We start from the raw sequence: 10467 nt of genomic DNA, 5'->3' as shown, positions 1-10467 counted from the left end.
ACCTTCACGTATAATGTGTTTTGTTTCCTTTGTGTACTTCTGGTCATCGTCTTGACATTAATAACTTCTGTATAATCTGTATTAAAACGTTCTGAATGTAACAACAATTTGTGCATATACAGGTTGTTTTAATAACACATTACTTTCTTTAGTTAACTAAAAATGTCATTCATCTTTCCAACAACTTTTACCTATACATGAAAATGCTCCACTCACTTTCCAAACGCAAAAATTATATATCGTAGTTTTTCAATAAAAATTATGACCTCCTTTCTTTCTGTAAACATCCTGTATGAATATTATGCAAAGCGTTTTTTTTATTGCGGAACGATATCGATTTTATCGTTCGTTTAAGAATGGAAGTGTTTATTGAAAGTCATCATATTATTGGGATATTTTGATAGCAGTTTAATCTAGTGCGGGGGGAGTGCTTTGATATTCAAATTGGTACCGAGATCGGGCGCGTCATTCATCTCGCGTTTATAATGAGGCGTGGAATGAGAAACTACCCTCTTCCATCACCGCCCACTAATGGTCAATATAATGAACACTAGGAACTTTGATATCCGTCTCCGGCAACTTATTATAAATATCGATGCTAGGAAACTTTGATACCTATATTGTTTTGTACAATTTTTTGTGCTCAAGGATAGATATTTCTCACGGTTTAAAATTCGAAATAACTATTGTGTCGCTGATAGAAGGATTTAGTGAGGTGGCCTAACTAATTCGTGACTGTTCGATTTTATCATCGTTTAAAATAATATGCATTTATTTTTATGATGGACAGCTAAAATCGAGCTTGGTATTCGTTTGGTAGGTATAGGTACCTAGGTACCTACTATACGTTTGTTTAATTAATTTATTTATTCACATTCACATAATAAATATTGGATAAGCAGGAGCTCTAGTCTAAACACCTACTAAGGTCTAAATTTTAAACATTTCATAGATTTATTTATAGGGTAAACTTGCTTAATTCGTACCTGCGCCTAAATCGTACCTCGTCTATATCTCGGATTTATTTTTCAGTAATAGTTACAGAGCACGAGAGCTGGTAGCATAATAATGTCAATAATAGTCCTCGCCATATTGCCATGTGACAAATAAACACCTGTTACATTGCTCCCGACTAAAATATTGAACAAGACCGGTAAGTTTTTTCTTACTTTTTGATCGTAATGCTTTTACGCATACTTAACAAGAACTGTCTTCCAAGTATACCGTTCATAAGTTGTTTAGCTGTTTATTATATATTTATGCGTATATTTGTGAATATATTTCAGAAACGGCTGATAGTAAAGCCGGCTTGTGGTATGCGTTGACAGTTTTTTTTGCGGCATAATTTGAAATTAATTTGATACTTGTGCCTATTTACCATTAATCTCGCAGCAACTTCTTAAAACGTACCGGTACGAGTTTAGGAAAACAATAGTTTTAATTTCACAGTGAATATTAACTACTTGGTTTAGTTTTTTTCAATTTAATTTAATTGTTTCTAATTATTTTTGTTACTATTTTACGGGCAACATGAACATCATCAACAGTTACTTAGCTCGTTTTTTTAATAAAAATAGTCTAAGAAACCAAGAAGAAGACCATATCAAAGAAGCTAAATTTAAAGAAAACGATTAACACCTAGCAAAAAGGAAACAAGAAAAAGAAACAAGAACAAGATTGAAAATGACAGTTGGTATTGCAAAATATGTTCATCTTAAGACGTAAAAGATTATAAATATTTAGTTAAATGCAGTAATTGTGAAACTATGGGTACATGAGCTATGTGCAGGAACAACTAAAAAAACAAAATGTTATTATTGCGATGACTATCTTCTCAGGATTTGGCAAAGACCATCCGCTGTATTAATAAGAATTAATCCGGAAGTACATTAAGATTAAGAAAAAGAGGAGAAGATTATTAAGATTGTGATTTTCTAAGACTGTAAACCAATGTATAGGATTATCAAAGTACGATTTTTTTATTGCGGAATATACGAGTATCGATTTAAGATGAATGGTCTTAAATCGTACATTTTTTAAGTTTGATAGCAGTGAAATCTATTGTTTATTTCTCAGAAGTTTACAAGATTTATGTTATTTTTTGTTGAAATACTAATAGAACATTAGTGAAATTATAATTACTTAATATAAATAACTGTGTATCATTGTTCATTTCCAAAATTTTTGAGGTTCTCCTTAAGTGGTACGAATTGGGCAAGTTTACCCTATTAACTTTAGTGAGACATACTAAATTAACTAAAAATCACAGCTTTTTGATTAGTGAAAACGCTATAAATATAAATGTGGACGTAAAATATTACAATTTATCTCCCATTTAGAATCCTACGAAAGTTTATAAACTTCCTAGTAAATTTATAATCTTACGGATCTTGTTATTTTCCGGTGACATAAGCTTCGTGCCTACTCTTCTAAATATGTGAAAGTACCTACCTTCCTAACAAAATATATCTCAGTATTCCTTGGTACTTGTATCATTGTCCCGTTTTCGTATTCCTCATCCCGTTAACTGAGTGACATCGATCGCATCAGTCCGCTAGGTAGGTACCTACGTGATTGATGGGACCTATCCATGTAGAAGTTATGGATTGGCTTCATAAATTATTAACGGATTTTAGACTTTATTATAAGCTGAATAAGATGATAATCCATAAAAAAAGATCAGTTTGGGGTAGTCGTAATAATTATGTGCATAGCCGTGGTGACCGTAGATACTCGATACTTATCTGAGTACCTACCTACTTTCCTATTGTGTGATTGTACCTACGTTTCTACTTAGATAGGTAGGTATCTAACTATGTAATGTATTAAAAGTACCCAAAGAATGCATTCGCCAGCGTAGTGATCTTTATCCCGATATAGATGGGCAGTTGTCGATGTTATCTTAAAATTCCAAGGATGACTACTGGAGACAAGTTGAAGTTGATAAGCTTTAGTCGATTTAAATCTTGTTATGATGATATCTGCCACAACTTGACATCCACGGCTGAACATAGACCTCCCCCAATGACTTACAGAATGGAAGGTTGGAAGCTACCTGCATTTAGCGACTATTCAATCCAAGTCTTAGAATTAACTCGGTATCGATTGTAGATATACCTAAATCTTCCCGTATACTTCTTATACTGTTTGCCTAAATGTGTAGATAAGTACATAGATAGATGACGTAGTCACAGATTTAATTTGTAATTTTTTGGATTTGTGAATCTGTGGCGATGTCACCTACATAATTTTATTTACCTAAAGATATACATATTTTACCTGATTTCATTTACATTTTTACGTTCAATTCATACAAAGGAGTTTTAGTATGATTTTGATGCTAGATAAGTTAACATTGTTGGTTTAAGATATGGAACGCTGTAATTCGTTCCATTTATGCAAATGTTTTTTTTCTTTTTATAGAAGCAATCGAGGATATGTTGGTTTAAATTAATTTCCAATGTTATTAAGGGTTTACTTTAAATAACACATTTTTATTTGAATGTATGTTTGACATTTATTAATTAAAATATAGTCATATTCGATTAATGTTTCAATGTTTTCATAATTATTTTACTCAAAACTTGGACCTTAAGTGCTAGATTATCGCGTACTGCGTAAATAGAAGTGTATGCCGTAACTAAATGTCAAATGTAATATTCAATGACACTTGACAGCTGATCCACTGTCATTTGTCAGTTTCGATTTGTTTACATAGACGCTGTGGTATTTATTACACTGTGCTTAATATTTATATTGTTAGTGTATTAAATGTATTATTAAAAGGAAAAAACATTTCCATTATATCACTTTCAGTGTCCAGAAACTTACGTTAAACAATGTGTAAAAAAGAACAATTATAATTTGTTGCCGGTAAACAATGGATAACCTCAAAGAAAGTGTTATTGAGAAAATAGTGCAGAATTGTTTTACTTTGTACGACAGCTTACCAAAGAATGGCAAACCCATCGACAAAGAATGGACAGTGCTTTCATGTTTTATAGAATACAACACTGCTACGGAAAAGATTGAAGTAGTGTCATTGGGTACTGGCTCAAAATGTGTAGGAGCATCAAAAATGACTCCCAATGGCAGTATACTCAACGATAGTCACGCTGAAATATTCGCACGACGAGGCTTTTTATTGTACCTGTACGAAAATATTGATAAAGCTTTAAAAGACAAACAAAGCATTTTCAACAAAGAGAATAGTCAGTTAAAACTAAAGGATAATATACAGTACATATTCTATTCATCACAGCTACCTTGTGGGGACGCGTCAATAATATCACAAAACGGTGACGGAGAACATTATGGCGATGTGTTGACCAATCAGAAACGAGGAGCACTTGATGATGTTAGCGAGATAGAATTTAAAAGACAGAAAGTTGAAGACTATATTAATAAAACAGGAGCGAAATGTTTGCCTCAGTGTGAACAGGATTTGAAGGAGCCGGGAGCTAAAATCCAGCTTGTCTTAGGTCAAGTGAGGACAAAACCGGGGAGAGGCGATAGAACCTTGTCAGTCTCGTGCAGTGATAAAATAGCTAAATGGATACACCTAGGTGTTCAGGGGAGCTTACTAAGTATGCTATGCGAACCAATATACATTAAGCACTTTATATTTGGTGGTGGAGTACCATTCTCAAGTCAATCCCTACAGAGAGCGCTCCTAAGTCGGTCAGAGTCTTCCCTAACTCTAGATGTGATTCCCAAATTTTATCAAAGCAGTTCTGTCTTTACAAATGTAAGCTCAGATGTTAATATTAAACCAGCCCCTGGGAGTATTGTTTGGACAAAATCGTTTAGCCAGTAAGTAAATTGTTATATTAACTATTTAATTTTGGTAATTTGTTTGAATATTTTTTTTAAATTTTTGTTGAATTTGCTGTTTAATAATATGTTACATGTTAGATATTGCAAATTATTACTGAGGAAATCATCATAAGTGCACTACTATGGGTGAGTATAAACCATAACATTTTCTTGAGCATTTCTGTGTAATGTAACATTGTTACGAATGGACAAAAGCTCAGTTTCCAAAGCATTTAGTTCATAAAAGGAGAATACACTAGAACATAGCATAGAGTGGCTCGTTGTTCTGTTACAAGTAAATGTTGTAGTCTATACTCACCTTATTAGCCTGTAACTGGTTTATTGTTATAAGTTAGTAAATTATTTTGCAGTATATTCTCTCAGGCCTCATCTCACATAGAGAAGGAATGACCATTAATTGCCATCATCATCATCAACATAAAACATCTACTGAACAAAGGCCTCCTCCTTTGTGTTCCATTAAATGCCATGCTCATTTGAAATGGTTGTAATTTCCAGTCCAGTGCAATTTCAAACTTTATTTCGAATGTATGCAGTACATAAATTAAAAAGTAACATAACATTGATAATTGTCACATTAAGTTAACTTACATTAAATATTGCAGACGGCCGGAAGTAGCAGTGCAAGGAAGAAAATTGGGAGTCACAGTAAAGAAAGCAACATCACCTGCTTGCAGTCTATGCATCAGTAAATATAATCTGTACAAGAAATTCCTACATATACTAAATACTAATGAAGATCTAAAACAAAGGATATGTAGCCAAGACAAAATTGAAACCATTCCATATAATAAAATGAAGAGAAAATCAATTATTTATTACGAAAAATGGTTAGATATTAAGGAAAAGTTTTTTAAGACATGGACTGTGAAACCTGACATGTGGGACTTTTGTATTAATATTAATTGAACCAAATACTTATTTGTATTTACAATTATTAAATGGAATATATTGATGTATTTATGTGTATCACGATTTTGTTTCATTTTCTGATTTTCTTTTTACATTTATATATGATCGGTAACATTACGCCTTTTATTCCCGTTGGCGTAGGCAGAGGTTGCACATTACGGCGCGTAATACCACTGTACAATATACACCCGCTTTTCAATATTCGTGTTACAAGTCCCATGTATTGTAATAGGGGTCGAGCCTATTGTATTGCTATATAGGTACTGTCCACAATTCCAGACTTCGTGCTACAACTGAGAAATTTTCGAAAAATCGAAAAAGCCCAGGTTATACTTCTATATCATCCTTCCAATTACCATATTGCTATTGTAACGATAATGAAAACAAAATTTGATTTTATAAAAGCAATTGCGAAATTTCCATACGTCTATTACGAATACAAGTAGACAATATGATCTAATATCAGCACTAGCTTTTAGGTGTCGCCTTCACCGATTAAGTAAGCCATATATCAATTAGGCGTGCGATAAAAATATTTTATGCTATTTGGTGACATAAGTTATGAATAACATTTCAACGAAAGGTATCGCCAATCGCCATAATTAATGTGGACAGTTAGAAGTTAAAGTGTTACAAAATAATACAGATTACAGCTACCACTACGTACGTAATATAGTTATTGCGAGATTAAGAGTAAACGAGTAGCGTTTTGACAGAGCCACTATCTATGAGACACATTTAGGATTATCTGTCTTCGTAATCGCACTATCGACTGATCGGTTGACTGTGTGCCTTCGAAATAAGCGGTTTGTGATCGTGTGAGGTCAGGAAGAAATATTGACACATAATTTGCGAGCAAATTTGCATTATTTTTATAATAATTATCGTGAATCGTGAGACATACCAAATTAACTAAAAATCACGGGTTAGGTACTCACGAAAATAATGGAGAAAAGCTCTACTGGTTTCGAGTCACACAGAGACTCTTCATCATGAGTAGCGTGCGCAGACGCGGCGACGTTGCACAGCCAGTAGGCGTGATTTTTAGTCAAATCTACATTATTTTTTATGTGTACTTAAACATCCCGTATGAAAGTTGAAAGAGTAGTAATGAAATTTCATTTTGCAAGACCAAATAAGATACCATAAAAAGTTATTTTTTTTATGGAATGAGCCGGTAAACAAACTAAACGGTTCCCCTGATGGTAAGCAATCGTTGTCGCTCATGGACACTTGAAACACCAGAGGCGTTACAAGTGCGTTGCCGGCCTTTTGAGGGTTAGGAATTTGAGGGTTGTTGGGAATTCGGGGATTGGGAAGATTGGGAAGGGGGTAATTGGGCCTCCGGTAACCTCACTCATACAACGCAAGCGTTGTTTCACGTCGGTTTTTTGTGAGGCCGTGGTATCACTCCGGTCGAGCCGGCCCATTCGTGCCGGTAGTAATTAGTGTGGCGATCCACGACTCATACATAGCCCGAACAAGTACAATAAGGCAGGGGCCTACAACAATAACACACTAAAACGATACGGTCGTGCGTACGGCACGAGGCGTAGGTACCTGTGTACGCCTCATCCCACTACGGAGCTTCATTATCTCTATGTGCTTGACGTTTATTAATTGCCGTGTATATCAAAATATATCAAGTGACGAAATTCGGGTACTAACCTACTTATTCCAACCTACTGTAGTTCCTACTTTACCGTTATTTGTTATGAAATCAGATGCATATGACATTTAAACTTAATTGCACTAATGTGGCTACAGATGAGCGCAGCTGTCTAATAAATAAATTAGTGTAAACTTTAATTATTGAGTAAATATGATTAATGGCGTTGCCGATTAGAATTTACGGAGTAACGACACAGATTTTAGCTAAGAACATTTGTAAAATATACTTACTTAACTCGGTGAAATGAATCAACAGTTTTCTGCCTTACTACATTCTGGATGGTTTTGAGTGAAACTGTTCTTACCTCACGCTCTTATAACCTATGGGTAAACAGATAAATAATTCCATAGCTTTAGTTCTTCTAAAAATAGTAGCGTTATAAACTATGTTATTTAGAACTATCCTAACGTATTTAGAACTAAATCCTCGTGGAATTTAAACAGACGCATCTACTGCTTGACCTTATGAGACAGCCCAGGTCAATTTTATTTATAAACCACCCAACGATATAGCCACCCACATACTAAACTCAGATAAAAATCCCGGAAAGGATCACCGTTAAACAATCATTCGAAGTTCAAACGTGAGTGGATGCGCCTGCGCCACCGATGCATAAGAGCATTAACGTTTAAGTAAAACAAATGGGTGCATGTCAGGTACCGCCCACATACGCGGAACAGATTATTAGTTATTGATTGTGGATTATTACAGAGACAAATGACTCTGTTTAGTATTTTCGGGCCGAATGAAGTAACATGTGCACGTTAAAATCGTGTTTTGTAATAACATTACACGTTTTCATTTTAAAGTGTGTGAATGTGATTCATTACGTTCACTGTTCACTAACTTAATTACTTCCAGTGATTTAGTATGTGGGTACAGTGGGATTGCCTTGCTGATTTAGTGGTCGTAAGCGCGGCTGTTACGAACGAGGCAGATAGGGCCATTATTTGCTTTTAAGTAATCGTTGGTTTTTGTTTTGAAAATGTTTGTAATAAGTGGATAGCAATTATGCCTCGTTGGTCGAGTGGTCGCAAATGCGACTGTCGGACAAGAGGTCTTGGGTTCGATTCCCGGATCGGGCAAAGTATTACTGGGCTTTTTCGGTTTTTCGAAAATTTCTCAGAAGCACAGAGCCTGGAATTGTGCCCAGTATATGGCAATAGGCTCACCCCCTATAACATGGGACTTATAACACAATGGTGAAAAGTGGGTGTACATATACATATGCAGCGGCATTACGTTCCGTAATGTGAACTTACTTACTACTTACCCCTTCGGGGATAAAAGGCGTAACGTTGCTTGCTCGTTGATTGGATAGCAATTAGCAAACTGTACAGGACTCTAAAGTAGAAAACTAAAGTTAGGTACAGAGGTATGTAAATTCTGTAATTACCTAATGTTTAAGCAGCCTTCCTAGAACATTACCCCTGTCCTGTTATCCACTATCCAATACTATGTCACATTAGTTACTTACCTTACTACCGATTTCTGAAAGTCTAAAGATTAATTTTATTAACATAAACCCTTCAAAATGATTGATATAAAAAAACAAGAAGCGGAAAGTAATTGAAAAGAAAAGAGTTTACATCGAAGTCAAAGGAATTAATGTTAATCAGCCAGTTTGGCTTCCAGATTCGAGTTGTCACGGTCCGGCGAGAATCCGACACCGGGCGTCGCCGCTTTGTCATTATTTCGACAAGAATCGAACTGATTCGTCCGGCCCGTTCCGTGTTCAGGTTCACCCACTTTCTACCGGAAGGCAATTAAAAATTATTTGCATTTCTCTTTATGCTGTACTTTAATATTTTTGCAATGCTACGATTACGAGTTGGTTTAATCTAAACTATTTTGCCATCATTTCATTAGGTACCTAGGTATGCTTTTATTTAAGACTTAAAAAAAATGCAACCATTCAATTTCGGTCTGAAAAAGTTTGTTTTAAAATTTGTTGTTTTCTATTTGTAATAAAGGGTTCACGTTATCAGCAGCTCATACTGTAATGTATTCTATTACTTACAGTATTAATCATATATATGAAACGATCAGTTAGGTAAATATATTTTTCCCAAAAAGCTAGCGACTTTTGAAGGTTTCGCACCGTCAATAAAAAAAGGTATATGTGATCTAAAGAATTTTATTTGAATGCACCCGCAAAGTGGTTACACAAATTATTACGCGGATACCTTATTAGGTGTACAGACCTCACACGTACATATGAAGATACGTGTGAGGTCTAATAGTTGACCACCTATATCTATCCTATAAGAGATTCCTTAGAATACAAAAACTTACCTCGATATACTAAAAGACATAACCTGCAAAACATTATCGTGAAGCTAATCAAAATTGCATGTGACAATAGCAAATAGCGCTGCACCGTCCAATAAAGATATGAATTCCTGATAAATAAATAAATAATTGTGAGCACATGTAGACTGGACTTCATAAGACATTTGAGGTTAGAATGTTAGATAGTTCATAAGTTTCCGCTAGCCGGCCGCGACAGGACAATGGCGCGCTTAGTGCATAAATCACGGCAGGTGAGCGTGCTCTGATCGTCCTCAGGCTTTACAGACTTACAGGTGCTTTATTTTGTTTGCCCGTATTTATAGGTACACTTTGTTGTCACTGGGTATAAGATGTCGCAGTGTACTGGAAGTTAAGACGCCCACTTCACAAGTATTGAGTTGAATTTTCCAAGTTATTCAACTTTTTGAGGTAGGTACTTACGTGGTCTTAAGATGAATTCAAAGAGTTAACTAAAATCATGGTTTAGTCACATAAATTAATGGAGAAAAGCTCTACGAGTTTCGAGTTACAGAGGGACTCTTCATCATGAGCAGCGTGCGCATATGCAAGTCGACTGCGCGATGTAGCCGCATCTGCGTCGCGCTGCGTCTGAAAACTGTCATAGCTATTCTCCATTAATTTACGATAGTTATTATCAAACTCAAAGAGATTGGAATTTAAAAATATTTATTGAGCACAAAATTTTTCATGACGATATAACAATTGGTTCAAAAATGGGACTTCCCTAAGACAGC

The 10467-nt window shown here is 35.1% G+C and overlaps 1 protein-coding gene across 1 annotated transcript; it reads left to right on the top strand.

Annotated features, from left to right (window-relative positions):
• Window positions 1-3684: 3684 nt before the first annotated feature.
• On the top strand, window positions 3685-5805 carry LOC118268612 (tRNA-specific adenosine deaminase 1). Its single transcript, XM_035583159.2, has 2 exons — window positions 3685-4812; window positions 5442-5805. Exons 1-2 carry the CDS (start codon window positions 3881-3883, stop codon window positions 5743-5745), a joined length of 1236 nt encoding a protein of 411 aa, XP_035439052.2. The 5' UTR covers window positions 3685-3880; the 3' UTR covers window positions 5746-5805.
• Window positions 5806-10467: the final 4662 nt, after the last annotated feature.

Source organism: Spodoptera frugiperda, chromosome 29, assembly GCF_023101765.2.
Source record: "Spodoptera frugiperda isolate SF20-4 chromosome 29, AGI-APGP_CSIRO_Sfru_2.0, whole genome shotgun sequence".
Classification (NCBI taxonomy): Eukaryota; Metazoa; Arthropoda; class Insecta; order Lepidoptera; family Noctuidae; genus Spodoptera; species Spodoptera frugiperda.
This window is presented reverse-complemented; position numbering and strand designations above follow the sequence as displayed.